The 27,303-nt window shown below is 35.8% G+C and overlaps 2 protein-coding genes across 6 annotated transcripts; one reads left to right on the forward strand and one right to left on the reverse strand.

The window, feature by feature from the left end:
- The first annotated feature begins 1,792 nt into the window (after window positions 1–1,792).
- Window positions 1,793–2,248, forward strand: LOC141713827 (uncharacterized). The gene has a single exon (XM_074517397.1). It carries the CDS (start codon window positions 1,793–1,795, stop codon window positions 2,246–2,248), a length of 456 nt encoding a protein of 151 aa, XP_074373498.1.
- Window positions 2,249–3,251: 1,003 nt separating this feature from the next.
- LOC141711588 (dihydroorotase, mitochondrial) lies at window positions 3,252–10,369 on the reverse strand. 5 transcript variants are annotated; one of them, XM_074514150.1, is made up of 9 exons: window positions 10,279–10,369; window positions 9,313–9,386; window positions 7,857–8,002; window positions 7,412–7,593; window positions 6,239–6,375; window positions 5,098–5,263; window positions 4,797–4,913; window positions 4,391–4,551; window positions 3,252–3,607 (listed from the first exon to the last, which is right to left on the reverse strand). In XM_074514150.1, exons 2-9 carry the CDS (start codon window positions 9,340–9,342, stop codon window positions 3,404–3,406), a joined length of 1,143 nt encoding a protein of 380 aa, XP_074370251.1. In that variant the 5' UTR covers window positions 9,343–9,386; window positions 10,279–10,369; the 3' UTR covers window positions 3,252–3,403. The 5 variants fall into 5 exon arrangements, with proteins under 5 accessions (XP_074370251.1, XP_074370255.1, XP_074370253.1 ...); XM_074514154.1 differs by having other exon boundaries at window positions 7,857–8,020; window positions 10,279–10,342; XM_074514152.1 differs by having other exon boundaries at window positions 9,313–9,367; window positions 10,279–10,297.
- Window positions 10,370–27,303: the final 16,934 nt, after the last annotated feature.

Genomic DNA, 27,303 nt, shown 5'->3' on the forward strand with positions numbered 1-27,303 from the left:
AATTTTGTTTCCCCATTTACTCCTGGAAAAAAGAAGGAAGAATGTGAAAAAACCTTGCATAGTTGTATGTTTGTTTGAAAAACTTTTATGGTTTAATGTCTAATGTTTTTTTAAACTTGTTTAGAAATAAATAAGACTTTTACAGGCTTCCTAACAATTTGAATGCAGGTACCTGAGGACTGGACCGGGGAATCTTGACAAGGATGTTGAAAGGCGATTTAGTTATGCACTAAGCAGAGAAGACATTGAAAATGCCATGCTAGGGGGACTATAAACATTTCTCCAGACATTCCTGGCCAAAGATTCTCTAGTGTTTAAATGGCTTATTTGCTGAATTTTACTCTTGTATGATGATACAGTAACAATATAATATAACTTTTATGTCATTATGTGTGCTGCTGGTGTTGATATTCTTGTGTAGACTGAAGTACTTCGGTGCCAATCATTAAATGTTACTAGTACTCGCTAATTGTAACCTAAATTTGCTCATTAAAACATGTTTGCTCATAGAATTGGCTTTCACATAAACTTGGCAACCATGCTACCAAGTTACATAATATAAAGGAATGGGTGGTGCTTGTTTATTGTTTTAATTCCAAATCATATGGAGAATGAACATAGTTTATATTCGAAAATCAAACACCTTAGCTATAACATGGAAGCTAGGTGCAAGGGACTTTGTCTTTCAATTTTGTTTCTCCATTTATGTGTTCCTCGTCGTTTGTTTTGTTCAGTGTCCCTTTTTCCCAAAATTATTTTTCTTCCCCTTTTCCGTGATTTCACCACCGTATCTTCTTTTCTCCTTTTTGTCCCCTTCCTTTGCATTTTGTTCCATGTCGTATCCGCCATATCTTTAACCCTCTTTGACCGTAATTTATCTAATACAAAAATGATTTGAGTAGAATAATAAGGTTTCGTCCCCATAAAAGGATCTAAATTTTTCTCATCAAGCAAAACAAGATTTCCCACCAGATGATCTATTCCTCCCGGATCTTCTGTCCCCTTGTAAGATACGCATTTCTCTAACCGTGACGTCCCGAAATCCCACAAGTAGTTGGTAACCCGGTCTTCACCATCGTAATAACTTAGCAAGTACTTGCCATGTTTTGTGAATCCCCGAGGATACGTAGGAATTGTTTCCAATTCTATAGTGACCATCCTCTCCCATATAGAGCTGTTGGATGCGGCACAATTTCTCAATACCCACATTATCAAATCATACTCCCTGATTTCTACAAGTGCTATTGATTCCCCGCATGCTTCCACAGAATATCGACGACGAGTAGATGAATCAAACTTGTCAGGGAACTGGACTTCTCTACTCCTCTCGTGATGCAAATCAAAACATATGATCTTACTATCATAGTTTACAAAATATGCAGCACCGCTAACAAATCTATTAGACGATGTATTGTAATTGCTTTTATAAGTAGTAGAATTACTATCGCAACGTGTAATCTTCCAAGCATTAGTGCTCAAGCTATAGACTCCTACTTGATATTCTTTACCTCCCGAAAAGACCGCTATCCTTATGACTTTATAGTCATCATCAAAATACCCAAAACACAAATCAATGTATCTAACAGGCTTGAGAGGATGAGCAGGTCGGATCATAGAGATTTTTTTATTTTTTCCTATAATGGGGTTCCATAAATAAATCTTAGTGCAAGCTCAAAAATATATCTGGAGGCAGGATGATCAGAGTAGTACATGGAGGAAAACCTGGAGAATAAAAGCACCACCAAAAGTTCTGAATTTCATGTGGAGATCGCTGTCTAACTGTTTGCCTACGATGAATATGTTGCTGCAGAAAAACGTATCAGTGGATCCTCTATGTCAAGTTTGTAGGATGGGAGCAGAAACAGTTGAGCATATATTATGTAATTGTGCTCTGGCAGTACAATGTTGGCAAATTATTCTCCCTCAGGTGCTCATCAACAATTGTACCAGCTTGGTACAGTGGTGGGAGAAAGTATTGGAGGTCTGTGACAATGAAAAAAGGGCAGAGGTAGTAACAGTTTGTTGGTCGATTTGGAAGGTAAGAAATGAGTTAGTATGGAATAAAAAGTACACTCGAATAAATGTCGTCATTGCAAGAGCTAAGCAGTATCTTCTACAATGGAAGTTAGCCCAGAAGCAAAAATCACAGTCTCAATACCCTTATTTTGTTGAGGGAGATGGGAAGGAACTTTGGGTAGCACCACAGACAGATTATATGAAGGCTTCCTCTTCACAAAAGGAACTTTGAATAGATTTTATCCAATACAATAATGATTTGAGTAGAATAAGGCTTCCTCTTCACAAAAGGATCTAAATTTTTTCCATCAAGCATACAGAGCTGTTGGATGCAGCACAATATCTCAGTACCCACTGCATCAAGATATCCTCCCTGATTTCTACAAGTGCTATTGATTCCCCGCATGCTTCCACAGAATATCGACGAGTCGAGGAGTATACAAATCAAACTTGTCTGGGAACTGGACTTCCCTAATCCTCTCGTGATGCAAATCAAAACATATGATCTTACTATCATAGTTTACAAAATATGCAGCACCGCTAACAAATCTATTAGACGATGTATTGTAATTGCTTTTATAAGTAGTAGAATTACTATCGCAACGTGTAATCTTCCAAGCATTAGTGCTCAAGCTATAGACTCCTACTTGATATTCTTTACCTCCCGAAAAGACCGCTATCCTTATGACTTTATAGTCATCATCAAAATACCCAAAACACAAATCAATGTATCTAACAGGCTTGAGAGGATGAGCAGGTCGGATCATAGAGATTTTTTTATTTTTTCCTATAATGGGGTTCCATAAATTAATCTTAGTGCAACTACAGGGATAGCCATTATATAGATTACCAAATGACTCGGCCGAGTAGTAAAATTTGCCTCTGTGGTGGTACTAATTCATCCTTATGTCCTTCTAATGAATCCTTCACAGTGTAGTTCTCGTCGTGGTGGTGTTGGGTTCTAGAATATCCAAATCGAATTCTGGAAAGTCCAATAAAATCCAAGTATATTCAACAATTACTAGAAATTCCTTACAAATGTCTGACTATTTCTAGAGAAATTCGGAAAAAAATGAATTTTCTTTTTAAACCCATTAGAAACCACATCAACATAAAATTAGCACTCTGCTATTAAAGCCGCCATTTTTACTGTGCTATTGAAGATTCTCAATCTTTTGACAAAATACACCTTGTAATCATTGTACTAAACAACTGACTGTAACTACAACTGCAACAATCACAAAGATAATGTATCCATTTATTTTAATCATAACTTAAATGTTCACGAATTAAATATTACATTACCAAAACAGAGCTGTGCGCCTAGAAACTTGCTTGCATCTCATTATTGTGACTAAGATAATGTATCCACTCAAATTTTACATTATCATTGCGGTGATCCACTATCCACTAGCCACTCAAGTGTTTCACCAGCAGCCATTGGGACGATTTCACCTGCTGCATAACTATAAGACTTTGGAACCTGCCATGCTGTTTTAGTCAGTTTCACTTTTGATGTATTTCTTGGTAGCCCGTAAAAGTCTGGTCCGTTAAAACTCGTAAATGCCTCTAGCTTGTCTACGGCACCAGCCTGCAAATAGATTCAAAATAAATCAGAGAAATGTTTTTTAAATTTCTACAACCATGAATGTGCAGTAAAATATAGCGCTGAGTGACCGTCAATGCAAAATTGCCAAACAACTCGTATATCAATGAACAATTCAAGGCCAACAAACCAAGACAAATGATAAAACTGCAAAAGTAATAAATTTCATAATATCCAGAATTGACATTCAGCTCATTGTGTCTGATTAATTGGTTGTTTTAGTCAACAATTCATTGAACACTAAACTCTACGTGCCTTGTACTCCAAAGAAGTAGACTTTTATAAAGTATGACGAGAAATTAAGAATTTAAAGTACAGTAGCAGAATAAAACATGAGTAGGAAACTCTTTGTTACACAGACCCTTTAATTTGTCCTCATATCAGATCCAAGTCTGATCCTTTTGTTCATGTCTTCAAGATGGAATCTAAGGCTCCGTGACAACATGTCTATAGAGTGCAAGTTCCCTCAAGTGACTTCTTTTTATGTTACTTATTTAAATTTATGTTAAAAAAATAGGTCATATAGGTAGGTACTTTTAATTTTTTTGGTTGTAGACACTTTCTAAAACTGTACAATAAACAAATTTATATTAGTTGTGCTAAGCTTGCAAGCGGAGTCCTAGAACCCATGACCGTCTTCAGATCCAAAACCAAGAACTTTACTATTTTTAAATTTAGGGATCCGATGACAGGAGTCATACTTCCGTATCCTTTCCAAACACCCATGTCTGGTAACAGAAGAAAATTATGTGCATAGATAGCTGTTACCTTCTCAAAAACCCTCGCATAGATTGACAAGGCAACCGGAGAATTATATATACCAGCACATCCGCAAGCACATTCCTTCTTTTGTCTCTCGTGTGGTGCACTATCAGTTCCCAGGAAAAATCTTTTATCACCGCTTGTCACAGCTGCCACTAGAGCCTGTCCTATAGGTTTAAAAAAACACTGAGAAACAAAGAGACTTCTGTAATTTCAAAAAGAGTACAGACGTGTAAAGAAAAGTCTATAACTTAAACATGTTAGGAAATGTATCCGCTGCTAGTATAACTTGCAATAACATAAAATAGATTTCTTAAGAAAAAAAATCTATGTAGTTATGATATCAAAATATAACTCTATATTTTTCCAACTATCAGTAAGCTTTACGGAAAGTGGAGGGGGAAAAACATACTGTGAATCTCTCTTTTAAGTACTGGCAGACAGTAATTGTGTGGCTGTAATCCTCCTTGAAATATAGAATTTCTGTTGAGAACAAGATGTTGTGGGGTAACAGTTGCAGCAACAAGCCCTGGCAAAAATTTTAATGTTAAATGTGTAGTTCACACTTTCTGGACAAGTAAAAAGAGTTTTAAAAAGTCAAAACAGATATAGGGAGCTATTTTTAACTTATGTCTAGCCAAACTAAACTTTTAATATAAAATAATGATAAAAACAGCAAAAACGAGAGTGAATAACAAACAAATGAAAAATACCTCCATCGCATGACTCGACAAATTTAACTGCATCCATAGTAGTAACATGCTCCATTACTACCTTTAGACGTGGAAACTTCCGTATTAAGGGTCTCATAACAGTGTCTACAAAGACCTTTTCACGATCAAATATGTCCACATCCGGATCTGTAACTTCACCATGGACCTGGTGGCAAAATTTTACATACAGAACTGTATATCCTTAATAGCTTGTAGCTATGGAAACAATACCAATTCTACCAAAAAAAATCTGTAGACTAATCATAACAACTATCAACATTTAAAAAGATTCTGCAATATCAGATAGTTGGGGACATCACTAGTTACTTGGGAAGTCAAATCTATGAACAAAACAAATCTGTACATATGCATTAACAATGGAGAACTCCCACAAAACCTTTCACTTGATGGGAACCCCAAAGTAAATTGGGTAAATCCATTAATGCAATTTGAAAAAAACCTTTAATTACTATATAGCAGCAGTCATGTACAAGTAAATCCATCAGTATTGTATATTATAACAACATCAATTTCGTGTAGCTTTGATTTTTTTCACCTATGTCAGGTTTCTTTTACGACCATATATTCACCAGAGTCCAGACTGCATCAGTTTGTTTGTTGCACACAAATGTAGATAAAATCAAAAAATACTAAAGAGAGGAAAAGAAAAAAGAGAGACTAGATTTTTGTTAAGTGAAGTCAGTCAATAGAAAAATCAATAATAACCTGTATTTAACACCACATTAATATACGATCCTCAACAGTGAAGTAATTAATTTAAATATACTTCATCCAAATTTACATTTTATATTTAAGTCTGCTTGCATTTTAATTTTGAAGATCTCTGGCTAAAAAAAGACCTACAAACGTAGATTGATAAACCATGTATTAACTTCGTAGAAGTAGACTATTAATAATGAACTAAACTAGTACTGGCTGTATGACATACAAAATGTTCCTTCACAGGTCACTGCCAATAAGAAAAAATACCAGTAAAGCATGTTTTGTAGTGACCAACACAGGCAAATCGATAAATCAAACTTAAATGTATAGAGTTAGTTAACACTATTATCAACAGACAAAACCAGGACTGATTGTAGAACACACAAAATGTCCCTTCAGAGCCAGTAAGAATAAGTACCAGTAAAGGCATGTCTTGTTCAATCATTTCCTCTAGCACTGGGGCACACTTCCCAAATAGATCAGTGACACCGTCCTGCGAATTAGTTGTAGCGCCAGCAGGGTACAGCTTCACAGCAAAAATAATCCCACTCTTTCCTAAAAATAGTAGGTTTAAACTTCAATTAAACCGCAACCTAAAAGGCAGGAAGGACTTCTAGTTACTGTATACTTAAAATCCTTTTAGCTTTTTAGTTGTGTTTATTGGGGGCTGGGGGGGGGGGGGTATTTCTTGCTTTGAACTATATCTATCTTGATAATTGTCAGTAAAACTAATTTAAATGTAGCTCAACATTTTCATTTAGACAACACAAGAGGTAATACTTTTCCATCTATAGGCAGCTAGGAAGCACGGAAAAAAGGGTGCCGTAAGCGTGTAAGACACGGACAACACGGTGACTCGGCACCGACACGGATGAGTACGTGTACGACACACCATGTGGCATGTCGACACACAAACGGCAGGGGACACAGCTCCGACACGGGGCGGACCGCGACCGACTCGACCAGGGACGCAGCCCACCTTGAAAAGGCCCTAAAAATCTGATTTTTTACCCTAATATCAATCATTCTCATCTTCTGTATCCTATCTATGTTTTTCATACGCCCATATATCAATCTGATATATCTGCATATAAATACATAAATATATATTATAACACTAAATATATCTAGGGTTCAGTTTATACATCTCTCAGTGTGTTTAAAGTTTGTATACAATGAGCGGGTCAATGAGTTCAAGTGTGAATAGTAACAAGTGTGAAAGAATCTGATGGGAATTTTCCTTTGTAGCAATGCACCTACAATAAGGTTTATATTTTCTACAAATTCAGATTTTTCATTGCTATTTTTTTGCCATGTCCCGTATCCAGGACTCTTTGATAATTGGAGAATCCCCGTGTCCCGTGTCACCGTATCCCAGTCGGTGCTTCAGTCAAAATCTTAAAACTTTGAAAAAAAACCTTACTTCTAGTTCATGTGAGCTTTTGTCCACACACAATAAAGCGTGGACATAGCCAAATCTTCTATAAGGTCATACCAGACTTATAACCTATAAGTAACTATTAGCACCCTAGCTTGAAACCCTGATCTTCAGATTAACATTATAATATTAAAGCTTAAATACTGAACTCACTTGCTAGTTTGATTTCACTGGGACTTGTTAAATCTGTCAGATACAGTGTCATAAGAGGCGTGAAATTACTGCCACTAGGCAACACTTTAAGGATTGATTCATGATATGCCATGGCAGCCGCTGCTGTTGTTATAGGAGGTCGCAGATTAGGCATGACTATTGCCCTTCCAAAATTTTGTACACTGCAGAAATATACAATAGAACCAACTATTACAATTAAATACACGATCACTCCAATTTTGTAAATAACTAAAATGTTAATAAACATTGTCAACTTAGTGTAGTAATTAAATCTGTTACAAGTACCAGAAAGGAAGAACAGCATAACATTAAAATTAGAAGTATTTTAATAGAAGGTCATACTTTATCAACATAATAAAATAGTCATAATAATAGTACAAATAGACTGCTATGAATAATAAACTTTTAGAGTTAAGAAAGAAACCTATGAGAGACAACAGCTTCAAGAAGGTCACCATCACGAAGATGAAGATGCCAATCGTCAGGTTTGGTTATAGAGAGCTGCATCCTTGCTCTGCTCGCTTTTACCTGTTTGAGCTTTCCAACTTCTCCACAAGACAACTTTGTTGCCTATATCAGAAGAAATGTCTGTGGAACTTTATTTTTTGTTCTCAACTTAAAAACGTATATAAATGTATCTTTAGTGATCGGTTATTTCCACACGTCATGTCTGAAAAATTACCAGAGATTTACACAAGGATTTTGAGTATGCAGATAAAAAGAGTTAGGAAGACTATCGGGAAAAACAAAAAGACATAGACAAGAGTAAATTATTTGTGAAAAAAACCAATACAAGGGATTACTATTTAGCACAATTGATACAATTTTACAATAATAGGGACATTAACCATCTATTCTATTGGGTTATAAAACTCACATGAGCATATAAAGATGATAAAACCCCTATAGTTACTTAAAAATTTAAAAGTATAAAGTTCGTTAATATTTCAAGATATTTCTAGCTACACAAAGTTGTTGAAACGAAGAAGTTCCTAAATCACCGCATATATGACATCATATTTTAATTATAAATTACATCAAATATTTCATACAATACATAGTAAATTATACATGTAGCAAGATCTTCTGTATTAGTCTTTAATATTTGATAGCATTTTTAACCCAACAATAGCATGACTAAGAGAAGCTTTTCACATCCAAGTACAGTCTTTCAAGATACTACGAAATTGTACTGTCCAATTGTAAATTTTTAATGAACTTATGAACATAGCCATGATATGATAATTACATGCAACCCAGAAAAACCATGAAACTTAGTTAAAAGTAATAAGCTACAATAATGCATTATTAAAATTTAAAAGACACAATGTGACAAAGCATGAAATTTCGCTACAATTTCTTGCCCTCTTGTCATTACAATCACACAGATTAAACAATTTCCATCATGCATATTACATGAGATTATGAGAAGCAAGTTCAGTACAGGTAATTACAGAATCCAGGGCTTGTGCCCATCTGTGTATTGGATTTTATTAATGTGCTTTCTTGAAATTTTTGGTAGATATACATCCAGACCTCAGCTGTCACTTCTGTTGGGTTTTTTTTGTTCCTCTACTTTTTTTCTGGAGTTATTATAATATTACCAACTAGGAAACAACAGTAGGTTATACTTCTTTGGTGGTCAATGAGTCGTATTTTTTTCTTGCTTGCAAACCCAACCCCCCACCCCACCCCAACCCAAATCCCAACACTTGGACAATTTCAGGAAATTAATCAGTAATGAAATACAATCATGGAGGGAAGCTTAATAAAACAGGTACCACATGTAGATACTTGCATGGGTTTATTAGAACAATGGTTTCAGATAGTAGATTAATCATGTAAAAATAAAAGTTTAATGTAGATGAGCAAATACATACTTTGCAGGGAAGAGCAAAAGTCTTTATCATTTAGATGACAGCCAACTGAGAGGTTCTGTGAAATCAACTTCAATCTGTTACAATTAAGAACATTTGACCATGAAATTAGAAACTTAAATACTTGTTGCATATTAAACGTAACCTAATCTTATTCCTCCTACCGATGATACTAAAACTTGTTCTTACTCAAATTTACATAAGTTTGACAAGCAGAGGGACAGGGCATGTACAAGACACAGGTAGGTTTCACTTAAAACAAATATTGGTATTTTTTAACAACTCTAGATACGAAATGCATTATATCAGTTCATGTTTTTTGGTGCTTCGAAAAAGTCCACAACTATTACTGCAAGGACTGATACGAAACAAAACCAATTCCAAACTCCCTATTGATTTGACTGCATTAATATGATCCTAAAAAACATTGATATACGCCGATATGGGAACCAGGATTAAATACCAATAAAATCACAAAACAAAACATCATAAAAATATTATAAATTTACAATCCATAACAACTAGTTCAAGCATCTGCATTCCGTGACCAGGCAAATAACATGGAAAAATGCAATGAGCACCAGAAAGTATTATTATCTTCTACAGCTAACTCTAGTACCTCCACATTCAAGTCTTAAAGCAAGATTAACGTAAAGCAAAACTACGTTTATACTCGGAAATAAAACACATTGTAGCGAAGACAATTACGGAAAGACCAATTGTTTTAAGCAATGATTTACACTTCTCAGTGACAATGCAAGTGGTTACCAGTGATTCAAAAGATTTCTGGAGCAAATGATTCTCAGGGGACTTTTATCAAACACTTGGCGTCTTTTAAAAAGATTATTTGATATTCTTTATAATATAAATAAATTGAAATAATAATATATGACCAATCAAACAGGAACTAAACAAAGAAATTCACTATAATATGGTCAAAATCATAGATACTGAAAACATTGACCTTACCTGAGTTGAGTGGTTGGAGGGGTCTGTATAATCGAAGCCGTAGAGTGAAGAGAGTGTATTGTTTCTTTAGAATTTGTAAAACATCATTTATTCATTTTATTTAATATTATATTTTTCTGCGAAAGAAAAGGAGGGATTAACAAAAATATCAAATTTGTAATCGGTATTAATCGATAAAAAACGTATGGATTAATCGGCAAATCGGAACTATAGGAGTATTTTTTTTAAAATTTAAAGCAGATTTCATTAATAAAATGAAATAGTCTCGGTCGGGACAAACTCCCAACTGATCATGCAATCGGGTTGAAAGAAAAATAAACAAGTTAATCAGCCGCTTTATTTCCGGACTCGGTTGGCCTCTTATCGTGAACAAATATTTTTTATGAGACGTGAACACATGCGATTTTCATCACCGTTTCAAACGCGCCTCAACTATATACCTGCCGGATATCAGTTACAAACATGACGAAAGTGTTATTGAGTGTTATTGATACGAGATATCGAGATCTTCCAATACACTATAAACTTCATTTTCAACACAATCACCACATCGCATAAAACGAGAGACATCGTATAAAACGAGACAATCAAACACACAAATTACTCAAACAAAAACGAAACGAAAAAACTCAAAATTCAAAGACCTCGGAATAACACCAAATTATGGTATGTTGTTATACCAGAGATTTTGAATCCAAAAAACTGTATTTTATTATAAAATATGAGTTCTTACCTTAGTAGATCTGAAAATTAAAGTAAAGAACTTAAATGTATTTTTCAATTTTTGTGAAACAAAACTCGATTCCAAAACTCGATTTTATTGATAATGAAGCAAATAAAAATAATTGAGAAAAAATTGAGAAGAAGAAAAGTGAATGGAGATGAAGATGGAGATGGAAAGAAGAGGTGAAAATATACATGAAGATTAGGTTTAGAGGGAGATAGGGCGGCCGACTCTCATGGAAAGAAGAGAGACGGAGCTTTTCGAGAGATATACAGAAAATGATGATTAGTTTGCAATATCAATGTGTTTAAACGAAATAACACTTATTATATTATAATATTTTGAATTATATTCAATAGATAACATTATTTATAACAAAATAGAAAATTTAAAATAATTTATAAAAATTAATCGAATTTCAAAAATATAATCGGCTAAATACTTTTTAAGATTGATAAGATTTCAAAAATTCTGATTTTCACGTTTTTAATTATAGTTTTCGTTGCCTTTTATACCTCGAAACCTTTCAGATTTGAGATGTCAACCATGGTGAATCCCGGAACGGGGAACCCTATCTATAGGATGCCTTTATACCTCGAGATTGAAGAAAGTAGGCTGCTACCACTGTCACAACCACAACCTTGGAACAACCCCAACTTTATTAGAGGTTTGGGTCCGTACAATGAAGTACATGATTTCTCATATCCTCATACAACGGAGAGTGACCAATCAACCGATAAAGATATTCATCACAATAAGAGGCGTAGAGATAAGGAACCCGTCGGAGGAAGGCACCCACATCTTCAAGAGACTCAAGGGATGGAATCTAGAAGCGTGGAAGAAAGAATTTTTGCTCATGAAGCAGAAATTCAGAAACTCAAGAAGGACTTAGAAACTAGTCAGGTCGGGTGGCCACCAAGACCGAACAGGGCTAGATGAGTGAGGGGACAACCTATGTTATTGATTTGGAGGACGTTGGAGTTTCCTAGGGCTGACCCCGCTGATCTAATGCCTCAGGGAGATCCTGGTGACCCGATGCCACCTTTAATACTAGAGATTATAAATGTCAGTGTCACAAGGAAGTTTAAGATGCACATTATAAAATTATATGATGGGACATGCGACACGACAAACCACGTGAGTGCCTTTTCCAAATGCACTGTTATTTCAACTTATAAACGATACAGTCAAGTATCGAGCGTTTCCCCAAATTCTAGGAGGGATGACTCAAAGATGATATAGTCGGTTACCTCCGAACACGATTAAAAGCTTTAGAGAGTTTAGTTGGGCGTCAATTATTGTATAATCTATAATATATATTATTTTACAAATTATATTTTACAAAAATCAATATCTTATCAAAATTCGAATACATTCTTGAAGTGGATCGTTGCAAAACGTATTATTTTACAAAACATGCTACTATTTCTGAACATACTTATTAGCTTTGCATATAACATGCATGTTCAATTTGTTGAACAACCCCTACAATCATCTAAGAATAATTCATTTTATGTAGTTAAGATTATTAAATTTATTTAACTCTAAATGATTAAAACTCCAAGACAATGTGTAGCTTTGACAAAATAGTTATAACTGAATTATATAAAACAATCTTTTTTCTAATGTTTAAATCCATTAAATATTAGACCTACATACCCGATGTTGCCTGAAGACAAAATAGTACGTATCTACCTTTTCTGAAACCTATGTAATACCCAAGGAAGAAGATCTCGTCTTTGGTTCGACCTACATACCCGATGTTGCCTGAAGATATCTTGTTGGTAATTCTTTACAAACTGCCAGTTGAGTGTCTTGTTCGATTCAGGTGTGTTAATAAAATATGGCATCATATTATTGCGACTCCTTCGCTCGCTAAAACTCATGTAGCATGTCAAAAATCATCCTCTTCCCTCGACAAACAAGTATATACTATATAAAGACAATAATTTTGCACTTTGCTTACCGACAGTGATCCTCAGTATGACAGCGCCAAAAATTCTAAACTATACTACATCCCTGAATTATTTGGGAGAGGATGTCTCTTATGAAAATTGAAATTTGAATATATGTGGATCTTTTAATGGGTTGTTATGTTTGTCGCACACATGCTATGTATTCAGTTGCGGACCTACATCATGGTCAGCATTTGCTTTGGCACATGCTGAAATATTTGGGCCTTCTAATTTTTATAGTAATAACTGCTCAAGTTCAATTAGATAAAGGCTATGGCCACAGTCCAGTCCATTTATCTACTATTTATATTATGTTATGTAATCACTGTCTAAAACATACATGTAATGTTAACATACAAGCTGAGAAAATGAACCAAATACCAAGGGACAATGCCGTAATTTTTCTTTCTAATATGATGTGAAGGGAAAAAAATTGAAATATAGTTTGGCCCTCTCTGCCTTAATTTTCTAGATCCGCCACTGATCGTATCGGCAAAAATAACATACATATATGGAATCCGTTTGTAGAAAAGCCAAAAGCTTCCGCAACTTAACATCTCAATCCAGGATAAGGACTGTATCACTCTGCATGCCGGCGTGACATTTATGGATATTTTTTATTTATTTTTTGAATCCCATGCAGAATTCTTTAGATAAAAAGCCCATGCTGACTTGAATCAAATTTCAATTAGAATATACGTAAATAAAAACATCAACACCTTTGTACATGTACACTATAAAAGGAGAGGATGGGGGTGATATACGGTTTTGTGATTCTGAATACCAATTAAGTCTACATTGTTTGATTCAAAAAATCCCTTACGATGACGATGGGAAAACTAAAAATCATGCATGTTTTTCTTCTATATTGCTTCGTACTATTTTGCAATTTATGTATAGGTATAAAAACCTTGATTCCCACGGTAATTGATTTTTTCTTGGAATATATTCTCTGGCAGCCATACACAAAGGCTAAGAACCATTCTTCGGTACAACCTAAATATTCTTTCTTGCCCGAAGAGATTATTATTACCATTATTTGTAAACTACCGATTAAGTCTCTTGTTCGATGCATATGTGTTTGTAAAACATGGCATCATACTATTGTTACTCCTTGGTTAGCCAAAACTCATCTAGCATGTCAAAAAGCCTCCTCAAATCGGTTTATACTATATAAAGACGACAATTTGTGCCCTTTATTTACCGACACCAATCCCCTCTTTGATAGTACTAAACATTCTAAACAATACTACATCCATGTGGTATTCGGGAGAGATGTCATTTGTGATGATTGGGATTTGGATATTTATGGAGCTTGTAATGGGATGATATGTTTGTCGCATTCTTTATATGGTATTGGCAATAACGTGGAATACGATTTGTAGAAAAGCCAAAAAGCTTCTGTCACTTTGTTAGAAAATGGAAAGTTGAGGCATGTTTTAGACATGTTCTTGATGTAATTTGCTAAAACTAATTATTGGAGGTTATTCCTTGTAATGAGGAATTAAACTTTCATGTTTGGATCTAAGTCATTTTCTTAGTGTAATCCATATAGAAATTAAGGTGAAGTTAGTAATTTGAAATAGGTTTGTGGGTTTTGTCCCACTTTGATTAAGTAAAGAGAGGTTATGTGCTTTATATAGTACCATGTGCAAGAGTAGTATACCAACTAATAAGGCATGTGAGTGTGCATGGTGTTATAGTGTACCGCGCAAGTGCGCCGCCGCCGCCACGACACGACTCGGGTCGGGTCGGGTCGAAGGGTGATTTGGGCGAATGTCTCGGCGTCTCGCGTACGCGAGGCGACCCGGGCGAAGAATTTTACTTAATGGTTAACTAAAATATTTGCTTACTTATTATATTTTTTTTAATATAAATATTGAATCTGTATAACAGTAAGGATCTATCTATTGATGCACTGAATTCATTATCCATTGATGCACTTAAATGAGTATCCGTTGATGGACAGTGTGCATTATCTGTCGATGCACTGTACTGAGTATTCGTTGATGAACAGTGTGCATTATCCGTTGATGGGTTGGCTGAGATTAATCCTGACGCCCCTAGTCAGGATTTGCCGAGTGCAAATACTGATGGGCTGGTGTATCAGGATTTATAAATTTTGATACTGAATGTTACGTTTTTGGAATATTTCATTAAATGTAATTTAAGTCGGGATATTTATTTTAATTAATGTAATATATTCAGTTATATTTTGTGTTATATTATATACTGAACTAAACGTATGAAATATAGATATATTGTAATCACATAATCGTGAAACCCTAGCTGCTACATATCTCTATTTCTCTCCTCCATAATATACAGATTATAACATAGGTTTTATAGGCGAACTGAGGTCAGGTCATTGTTGAGCTTTATGTATCTGTGGACGAACTGCTCTGAGTTGTTGTATCCTGAAAGTGATATTGTTGTAACCCAATACAGCGTAAGTGGGGCAATAATATCTTCAAAAATAGTCTAGGCCTCTCGAAGGCTAGGCGCCTCAGATATTCATAGTTCTTTCAGTTCTGATAAACCTTCTGTTAGAGCTCAGTTTTTTATCCTCACTTTGTCAATTCAGTTACTGATTATAATCCTGTTTGCCTTCGTGTTTTGTTATTTGGTTTATTGCATGTTCTTGTTGATTGTGATATATATAACTGCCTCATTGTTGCACGTAGTGTAGAATAATACCCAACAATTTTGAAGAGATTACGTGTTATATAGTGTAATTAGTAAGATGGTTAATGAAACAGCTGATGTTCATAAAACTGTTGAGACCGGTTCTGGTTCTGGTGTTACTGCATCCATTGATTGGACTACGTATCGTTTTTCCCAGCCAATTGATTTATCGGGTATGCCTGATAAATTTAGTGGTGGAGCTTCTTTTTCTCGTTGGCAGAAAAAGAGGAAGCTCTGGTTAACGATTAAGGGTCTATGGTCAGTGGTGCAGTATGATCCTCATGTGTTGGATCAAGAGAAATCTAAATCTGTTAAGGCTTATGCATTATGGGCTAAGAAGGATGGGGTGGCTAGGGAAACCATTTTGGTAGCCTTAGAGAACACCTTGTTCGATATTTATTCATCAGATGCCTATACTGTTAAGGTCATATAAACTGGACCAAACCCATAATACTGATTCTCAAGGACTTGAGAAGTATTCTGTGGCTAGGTTTCTTGACTTCAAACTGGTGGATGGAAAATCCGTGACTGAACAGGTTCATGATTTTGAGATGTTGGTTCATGCTTTGGGTGAGTCCGGTATGGTCTTGCCTGAGAAATTTCGAGTCATGTCTGTGATTGAAAAACTCCCTAAGTCTTGGGAAGAGTTTGCTCTCTCCCTGAAAAGACAGAAATGAGAGATCACTTGGACTAACTTGATGTTGGACATCTCTATGCAGGAGCAGCACAAGTCCAAACAAGGACATGTGATGTCTGCTGAACATGGGAGCTCGAAAGTGGATGTAGTGACTGTAGGACGGAAAAGAAAGGTAGTCAGTAAGAAGGCTAACAATAAACCTGACAAGAACAAGGCTAAGAAACCAAAGGCAAATAAACCATGTTGGTCTTGTGGACAGGTTGGTCATTGGAGTAAGGATTGTCCTAGTAAGAAAGCTAAGAAAGCCAGAGTGGTAGCTCAAGCAAATACTGTGCTTGGACTTGGAACCACGAGTAGGCCTGTAGCTAACATGGTCATTGGTGAGGTTGTTGCCTCTGGAACCGATGATGAATATGTTACTTACAACCCTGTACTACTTTCCACTTATCTGTCACATGAGTGGTTGATTGATACTGGAGCTAATGTGCATATTTATGTTGATATTAGTTTATTTATATCTTATCAACAGAGTCATGGAGTGACAGTGACGATGGGGAATGCTAGTGTTGCACAAGTGCTAGGAATAGGAAACATAGACTTGAAGTTTACTTTTGGGCGGATTCTATCTCTCACTAGTGTGCATCATGTTCCCTCTATTCGTAGAAATATAATAAGTGGAAGTTGTTTAGTGAAGAACGGCTTTGAACTTTCTTTGAAATGTAATAAAGTAGTTATTACGCATACTGGTACATTTTTTGGCAAGGGTTACTTGTCTGATGGTTTGTATTTAATAAATGTTGAACCCATTTTGGGTGGTTTTATTAATGAAAGTGTTGCACCTTATGTTAATTGTGTTGAATCATCTGATTTGTGGCACTTACGCCTTGGTCATTTAAATTTTGGTGCTTTAAAGAATATGATGAATTTAGAGTTGATTCCAAAGCATGCCATTGATAAGAAATCTAAGTGTCAAGTGTGTGTAACTGCTAAACAAACAAGGAAGCCTTTTCATAATGTTGTTAGGGATTCAGACTTGTTAGATTTAGTTCACTCGAACATATGTGAATTCGGTGGTGTGTTGACTAAGGATCACTATAGATATTTCATTACTTTTATAGATGATTGTAGTAGATATTGTTATGTTTATTTGCTTAAACATAAGGATGAAGCACTAGATAAATTCATTATGTATAAAAATGAAGCTGAAACACAAACTGGCAAAGTACTTAAACGTTTGAGGTCTGATAGAGGAGGTGAGTATACAAGTACCTTATTTAATAAATTTTGTGCAAACAATGGTATAGTTCATGAGGTCACTCCACCATATACACCTGACTCTAATGGGGTGGCAGAGCGAAAGAACGGAAATTTTAAAGACATGATTAACAATATGCTGATTAATTATGGGTTGCCTAAGTACATGTGGGGGGATGCTTTGAATACGGCTTGCATATTCTGAATAGAGTTCCTCTGAAATATATGGACAAGACACCTTATGAATTATGGAGAAAGCGTAAGATAAGTTTGAGTTATCTTCGTGTGTGGGGGTGTCTTGCTAAGGTGCTTGTCCCTGAACACAAGAGAAAAAAACTAGGTCCGAAAACTGTTGATTGTATCTTTTTGGGCTATCTTAAAACCACTACTACTATGAGATTTTTAGTGTTAAAATTTGACATAGATGGGATTGCGGCGAATACAATAGTTGAGTTTCGTGATGAAACTTTCTTCGAGGAAGTATTTCCTATGAAGACTGGCATACCTTTGGGTAATTCTGAGGATGATCCCACTCACACATCAAGTTCTATTCTTGATCATGTGGAAAAGATGACAAATATGGGGGCGGGTCCTGGTAGTAGCTATACTCCTAATGAAGTAGAGGAACCTAGAAGGAGTAAGCGTGCAAAGGTAATCAAGGACTTTGGAAGTGATTTTATCACTTACAATATCGAGGATGAGCCTTTAACTTTCCGTCAAGCCATGGATTCTTCGGAGTCAAGGCATTGGAAAGCGCTGTGAAGAGTGAAATTGACTCAATTATTTCTAACAGAACATGGGAGTTAGTTGATCTCCCTCCTGGGTGTTCTACTATTGGATGTTAATGGATCTTCAAGAGGAAGCTAAACCCTGATGGCTCAATAGATAAGTACGAGGCTAGGCTAGTTGCTAAGGGCTTTAGGCAAAGGGAAGGCATTGACTATTTTGATACATACTCTCCTGTTGCCCGAATGACTACAATCAGAATGCTTATTGCATTAGCTTCTGTACATGGTCTTATCATCCATCAAATGGATGTAAAGACAGCTTTTCTTCATGGTGACCTTGAAAAAGAGATTTATATGGATCAGCTTGAGGGATTTGTTGCTTCTGTAAATAAGAGGAAAGTTTGTAGACTAGGCAAGTCCATCTATGGCCTTAAACAAGCACCAATAGACTGGTATAAAAAGTTTGATGAAACTATTTTAGACTTCGAGTTTTTAGTTAATGAAAGTGACAAGTGTGTCTACTATAAGGTTAGAGGTAATGATTGTGTGATTGTGTGCTTGTATGTAGATGATATTCTATTATTTTGAAACAATATTGAGATTATTAATGAGGCAGAGAGTTTCTTGAAGAAGCACTTTGAAATGAAGGATATGGGTGAGGCTAGTATGATTCTTTGGATCAAGTTGACTCAGTCAACTGATGGAATAACATTGTCACAGTCTCATTATATAGAGAAATCTATACTTGAGAAGTACAGTTATACAAATTGTTGAATCGCTAGTACACCATATGATTCAAAAGTTGCCATAGTCAACTTCAAGTTAGGATATTTATTTTAATTAATGTAATATATTTAGTTAGGTTTTGTGTTGTATTATATACTGAACTAAACATATGGAATATAGATATACTGTAATCACAGAATCGTGAAACCCTAGCTGCTACATATCTAAATTTCTCTCCTCCATAATATACAGATTATAGCATAGGTTTTCTGGGCGAACTAAGTTCAGGTCGCTGTTGAGCTTTATGTATCTGTGGACTAATTGCTCTGAGTTGTTGTATCCTGGAAGTGATATTGCTGCAACCCAACACAGCGTAAGTGGGGCAATAATCTCTTCAAGAACAATTTAGGCTTCTCGAAGGCTAGGTGCCTCGGCTGTTCATAATTCTTTCAGTTCTGATAAAGCTTATGTTAGAGCTAAGTGTTTTATCCTCACTTTTTCAATTCAGTTACTGATTATATTCTTGTTTATCTTCGTGTTTTGTTTCGTTATTTGGTTTATTGCCTGTTTTTGTTAATTGCGATATATATAACTGGCTCATTGCTGCGCATAGTGTAGAATGATACCCAACACACTTGACATCCCAATCAAGGATAAGTACGGTTCTACTTTGCGTGTCGGTGTTATCTTTGGATACTATGACGACGACTATAAGGTATTAGTAATTGCTTCTGTCAATAATACGCTCATTGTTTTTATTTACAGCTTTAGTACAAATAGTTGGAACATTATTCAAAAAAATTCCCATCTCCCAGAAAAATATGATTTTGGTCGAGTCCTAGCTACAAAGTTTGTAGATGGTAATGCATACATGATGACTCCTAGGCCTAGCCGACTAGTCGTTTGTTATAATTTGAGCAATGAAACCAACCGAGTGATCAAGCTACCTGAAGATTTTTTTATAGAGGGTATTAGGTGACAGGTCTTCCTCGTCGCCCTGGGAAAAGAAAAAAATTATCTAACCATGTGGATATTAGGTGACAGGTCTTCCTCGTCGCCCTGGGAAAAGAAGTTCAGTATTGAATTGAATGGAGTTCATCGGCACCAGGCTGTTGGATTCTTAAAGTAATGGTAAATATTTGTTAAGGACTTTTACTTTGGAGGGGGATTTATGTGTAACCAAGTTATTTTGCTGCGACTTGGAGATTCAAAACTTAACAGAAATTAGATCATTCACATGATTTAGATCTCGTTTTAGACTTCCACCAAAAAATCCAGGCTTACGAGGCCGCATAGACTCTAACTTTGTGGAAAACCTTGTTCTACTCGATGAAGATACACTGCGTCCTTCGTTGCAGATGGAGAAGGGCTCTTTCTGCAGTTCTACATTGTTTACATTACAGCGGGATACAACTGATTAAGATATATGTGCATGACAACAAGGTGCAAGGAAAAACAAAGAAGAAATAACAACACTGCAATATGTGCATTCTTTTGCTCTAGACCTGTTGAAAAATGGTATTTGATGTTCACATTGTCTGTGTTATTTTGATGTTAGCCTGGCATTTTAATTTCAAAAGACCTTTAGACATTCCTGATAAGCCCAAAATAGATATGCAACTAAAGTAATCAACCAATTAATAGCTGCTTTTGGTATCAGTTTTTTAGTGACTAATATGGCTTACATTCTTCGTAAGTATCTATTCTAAGAAATTCCTGGTGTGAGACAAAGTCAACCCCTAAGCCAAAATTTTGTTGCCTGTGTTTGTTAACAAAATACTAATATTAGAATAACGGACTTACAAAACAGAAATTGCAGGGGACTTGATCAATAATCACTTGAACATATTTAATTAGGATAATTAGGGAGACGGTCACAGGCTTAAGCTCAAGTTTCTAGGCCTGATGATTAGGGAAAAATAGTAACAATCCCGCAATGTTTTAATGGCCTTAAGCTCAGAATTCTTGGCCTCATCGTTAGGCAAAATAATAATAAGCCTGCCATTCACCATAACAGCTTTAATATGGCCAATCTTTGCATTATTGGGCAACTTGAACAACTTACTCTGTTTCGCTGGATGGTGCGTAACTCGCAAACTTCTCTTTCTCTATCGCCACTAATACAGAGACGAGTGAGAATAGACATCGTCAAATATAATGTATACAGTTTAGATTGGGCGGGTTATGAGAATTTTACAACCCAAATCAATTTAATATGATTTATTAATTTTCAACCTAATCTATAAAATATAAATTTATAACACACCTTTTAAAGATATTTCGGTTTGGATAGATTTAGATCGGTTTATTCGGGTTAATAAACAAATAAATTATTTTTAATCGAACAGTAAATCTCACTGAAATTAGGCGCCTCACTCTAGCTTTCCACAACTCAGTCACATGTAGGATTGTTTATTATCATTTCATTTGATGCTCTGTAAAGTGAGAACCAAACCAAGCTGCAGTTATGTTAACAATATGATTCTTGCAGACCATGCTCCAGAGTCAAATGAAGTTAATGAACTCCTACATGTTATATAACATGGGGTCGGTCTACAACAAACGTTTGTTGTAGACCGGTTTTGTAACAAATAGTTTTTCAGCCGTTGGATGGTTGATCCAACGGTTGAAATTAAAAAAATATGAAGGGGACCGCTGACATTGTTCGCGGTTCGGGGTAATGACCAAAATGCTTCTCGCCCACGGACCGCGGACAATGTCAGCGGTTGGGGTCGTTTTTTTTTATTATCAGTTACCTGGAAAACCACACTAAAATCAGAAGTAAAAACACAGAACACAGCAAATACAGAACGCGGAAAATGGAGGGGAACGCAACAAACGAATAAGGCAACAAACAATCACTTGATTTAACACACAAACGCATCAAACACTCGATTGAATTGTGCCCTTTTTCCTAATTACGGGTATATAATCGATCCCTTTTCCTTATCAATTTCAATCCTTAATTTTTTGTTGTTGATATGATTTTATTTAAGCAAATTCATGATTATTTTCCCGATTTAATGATAGTTTGCTTCGAGTATTGTTATTTTTGTAGTTTATTTGATTAGGGTTTAGGAAATTTGTGTAGTGCTTAATTACAAATTAGGGTTATTATTTAATTCGAATTTTTGGGAAATTAATTGGAAAATAATTTTGAATTTTTTATTATTTAATTCGAAATTAAAGTTATTTTGATTTAGGGTTGAATTGTGTATGACTAATTTAGGGATGAATTTATAATTATTTAAATCGAATTATTAAGACAATTTAATTAAAAATGGAAATTAATTTCAAATTTATAATTAATTAAATCGAATTTATGGGTATTTAATTCAAATGTATTGTTGTTTTGATTGTATTTAATTCAAAATTATTGTTATTATGTAATTCGTTATTTTTGGTCTTTTGATGATATTTAAAGTTGAAGTTATTATCATTATTTAATTTGAATTATTTATTGTTTTTATTGTATACGTGGTAATTGTTTTTATTGTGTACGTGGTGTTTAAATTTGTTATTTTAAATCAAAAAATATTGTTCAACGCGTGGTGATTGATGAATTCTGTTTACAATATTTTCAGGTATGGCTAATTTTGATGATTTCGGGAATATGTTGTCGGGTCCGAAAGCGCATAACGTTATTTGGGATAATCGATATCACGTTAGTGAGGATGTTTGGGACGGTGCGGGGAGAGAGGAGTTGCAGAGCTATTCTGGAAACAAGCCATTGCACGATTGGAAGTTAAGAAGACCACCGAGGGAATTGTTACACATGCTCGGATTTGGGATATTTGCAGACCCTCATGTTGTCTTGGATACTGACACTCGGTTGATATCCGCTTTGGTAGAGCGTTGGAGACCGGAGACCAACACTTTCTTCACGAGACATGGGGAGATGACTGTTACACTAGAGGATGTAGGGTTTATTTTAGGGTTGCCAGTTCAGGGGGATGCACTGACTTGTGGGGTGATAGAGAACAAGGTTGCGTATTTTGTTAATAACTGGTTTGAGCCTTTGACCGAGGAGGATGTAGAGGAGGCTTTTTATCATAATAACATCAAGCTAGGGTGGTTATTATATATATAGTGCACGAAGCCCGAGAAGAATAATATGTTGGCCACGGTTATACATACTAAGGCGTATATGTTATTCTTGATGGGTTGTATCCTCTTCCCTACCAACAACCGGTCTTTTGTTCATGTTCGGTATATGCACCCACTGATTAATATGCGGGAGATTTCTTATTATGGTTGGGGTGCAGCTATGTTAGCTCATCTATACAGGGGTTTGGAGAATGCTGCAAAGAAGGACAGTAAGACCGTTGCTTGTTGTGCGTGGGTGTTACAAGTTTGGTCTTACGAGAGATTTCCTCGTATTGGTGTGCCTTTACGGTCTCCCGGTCAGGAGGATTATCCGACTGCTGAGGGATGAGCCTATTCTATTCATCAGGGGGTTTTAAAAAAGCGTAGGAAGACAGGTCCTCACCACAGCTTACCGTTCTATAGGGGTGAGTTTGATGGTGTTGCTATTGATGAGGTGGTTTGGAGACAATATGCTAGATTCGACGATATCATGGACGGTGAGATGATACAGGCACAATTAGCTGGGTGTGGTCGAGTTCCCCCTGTATATTATGATGTGGTCGAGTGGCAGCATCCGGACAAGGTGAGCAGACGGTTTGGTGCTAGTCCCCAGATTCCATGAGCGCCAGTGAACATGCGTGGCTATAGGGGGCCTAAGGAGGCCACGTTTGCAGGAGAGGATTGGCTTGTACGGTGGTTCATTGATATTGTCAAATAGGCCAGGTTCGTTCAGATTTAGATTGACTTGTTGATGACTCGGTTGACATTACTTCTGAGGCTGATTACATGGCGTGGTATGCAGATGTATCTCGTATGTGAATAGGGAAGCCGGATCTATAGCCTCAGCAACAATACAAGTCGGGGGAGTTGTATGATAGCCTCGAGGGATATGAAGTTGTAAGTGTTTTACAAATATGCATTTTGTCCAAATGTTAAAAAAAAACTTTTTCATGCATTTCATAACAATTTCTAATGTATAGTTGTACTTGTAATTTTTAATTTTCAATCTTAAATTTATAGGTAGACTTTCAATCTTAAATTTCATACTTGAAATCTTACAAAATACATACAATCCACTCAAATTCAATGAAAATTACAAAATACATAGATACGAATGAAAATTACATGATCACTGGAATCCACTAAATTTTACGAAATACATTAATTCTAACCAAAAATACCTAGTATGTTAGAAAGACCACCGGATAACCGGTGTTGAAAAACTCCTTGCGTAGTATCCATGTAGCATGCAATATGGTAGAGAACAAGTACACAACCATCACGGATATGCCCTTGCGTAAGCTTCCATGGGTAAGGGTTAGAGTCGTTCCAAATGGTAACGTGAATGGTACTTGAGCCATCGTAGAGACGAAATCTTGTAAAATATGTCCCGCATTCCCTCTCCGTCCCTCCCGTTAGGTGTGAAACCTACCCTTCACATATTCAATGCGCATTTGGTCCATATTACAACCCTCACAAGGTCTCAACTTTATAATATCGACAATCCGATCACATTTAACAAGCTTACCGCCATTCCATCCAGATTTTTTCCATTTTCCATCGGGCGTGTTGTTGCCCAAATTCAAGATCGGAAGGAAGTACGGATCCAGATGAGAGTTCACCAAGGTCCACGGTTCACTAAGCCCCATCCAATTGTATGCCTCGATCCAATTTTTAGCCCTGTAAGCCTCCTCATCGGGAGGGTACTAGTCCGTTTTCTCTTCCTCCACATGGGGCAGTTCATCATTGTCCACAAGGGGCATCGACTCACCATATGCATCTTCCATCTCATTAAAGGTTGGTGAGACCACAACTTCCTCGTCATTGTCCTCATTGTTGGGTAATGAATATAACACAGGGGTGAATGTGTTTTGGACAATTTTAATGGCTTTTTGATTATTTAAAACTAGATTAATAAAACAGATAAGAAATGTAACAATATTATGTTAACTGAACTAAAGCCAGTGCACACAATATTCAAAACTTACTTAATTTTATATAAAAATCAAGCTAGTGTTTTGCTACAAATTTCTGGGTTCTTGGTATGTTAAGAACTCAGCTTCTCTCTTGAGAGTTACAAGATTTTCTAGATCTATTTTGTTACAACTGAAATAAAGCATCCAGTGTTTACTTTATAGAACAGTAAACACTGGTTTTACAGAGCATGCAATAGCATGTACTAAACCCTACTTTAAGTTAACTAAAACTTTCTATTTCTGGCTTAGTGTATCTTTGCAAATCGTGCATGTCTGTGACTTCTACCTTTGTCAGTTAATCTTGGCCTTTGATCTTGTACTCTTCAAGCTGCTTTTTGTAGACTTTACAAATCAGTGATTGATTTGTTTGTTGATTGATAATCTTGGATATTTAACTGATCTGCATTCTGTACTTGAGTTTTACATCGAGATCTCCAGTTTGTTATATAGAGAACTAGACATCTCGATAAGTATAATGACTTATTGAGATCTCTTATTACTCTATAGTTGTTGTGACTTATCGAAGTCTCTGAGTTCTCGAATGTGACATTGTCTTGTCGAGATCTCTGAGTTCTCGAGTATGATCTTGACTTATCGAGATCTCTGAGTTCTCGAATGAACTTGACTTATCGAGGTCTCCATTTCTTTGCATGTAGAATTAACTTATCGATATCTGTGAGTTCTCTAGTGATATCCTGACTTGTCGATATCTCAGAGTTCTCTAGTGAAGAAATGACTTGTCGATATCTCCAATCTTCATGTCTTCAATTTAGATTGTCGATATCTCTGAGATTCTCTATAAGCTTTTCTTGACTTCTCGATAAGTCATTCTGGAGTTCTCGAATGACTTCTCTATAAGACTTAATCTGTGACTTTTAGATTACCTGACTTAGAATATTTTTCCCAAAATAAATTTATTCAACTCTAAGCTTCTTCACATTTACTCTGAGGCATGATCTTCATGATCTTCTTCCAGAGCTTATTCTTAGGCTTGAGACTGTTTACTGAAAAATACTCCAGTCTAATCTATTTACACTTTTATAGACTTAAGTGATACAATACAAAATGCAAACTTAGATTATCATACAACTTACTTAGGGCTGTCAATTTTGACTTAGTCTGGTTAAAGTACAGGCATGTCTTGCACAACAATCTCCCCCAATTTGTGAGAAGATTGCTTATCACAAATTCATGCCTGTTAACAAGACTAACCCCAAGCTACAATGGATAAATAAACTTTACATAAAAATTGACAGAAATACAACATTTATACAGTAGGTGATTTCTTAAGTTTGACAGATTCATACATCAGACAACTGTCTCATCTCCTGTTTCTTCTCTAATGAGGTCCTTTAAATTTACAAGAATTTCCAGTTCCTCTATGATTGGTGTCCCCCTTAAAGCTTCTACAAGTTTAAGTTTGTCATGTAATGAGTATCCACTTAATAGATCAATCCTAAACCTTGAGAATCTGTCAGCTTTGACATTCAGAAATTGTCAATCTTTAGTAACTCTGCTCATCCCTTTTACCTTGAGATCTTCAGATTTTTTAATGTATATTTCTATCTCCTCATCATACTTTCTCTTCCTCTCCTCACTTCAGCCTTGTTTCTTGCTCTTCTTTCTTCCCTTTCTACAAACCATTCAACCAAAACAGACCTCCATGACTTAGTTGCAGTATCCTTATCCTTCAGTAAGCTTATCACTCTTTTGATCTCCGTGGGTGAAAAAGTGTCCATTAAGTTGCTGCCAAGAAATGTGAAAGATCCTTCATGATAGTAGTTTCTTACTTCACATAGTGTTACAATCCAAACTTTGACCATTTCTTCAGCTAATTGTTGAAAGTAGTCTTTATCTGAGATGCACCAGTTTAGAGGTAGAAAATCACTTAGATTATAGCAGTTCCAGATGTCCTTCTCAGTAACTTGCATTTTCTTTGATTTTCTCCCAACAAACTTGTAGTGAATTTTGGCTGATGGCTTAACAGAAGGTAGGTTTGAGATTTTTTTGAGAAATGTTTGGCTTGAGGTGATTGGTATTTTCAGAAAGGAATTAGCAGTTTGTTTTTACAAGTATTTAGGCTTTGAGGTATGAGGTGGTTTAGTATTTGAGTTTGTTGGCTTTGAGGGTTGAGCTTGGTTAATTTGGATTGGTAGGGATTGTTTCTGTGGTTCTGAGCCATCTTGTCTTTTCTTCCTTCTCCTTTCTTCCCCTTTCTTCCTCTCAACTTCCTTCTTCTTTTCATCTCCTTTCT

This window comes from Apium graveolens, chromosome 3 (genome assembly GCF_009905375.1).
Source record: "Apium graveolens cultivar Ventura chromosome 3, ASM990537v1, whole genome shotgun sequence".
Classification (NCBI taxonomy): Eukaryota; Viridiplantae; Streptophyta; class Magnoliopsida; order Apiales; family Apiaceae; genus Apium; species Apium graveolens.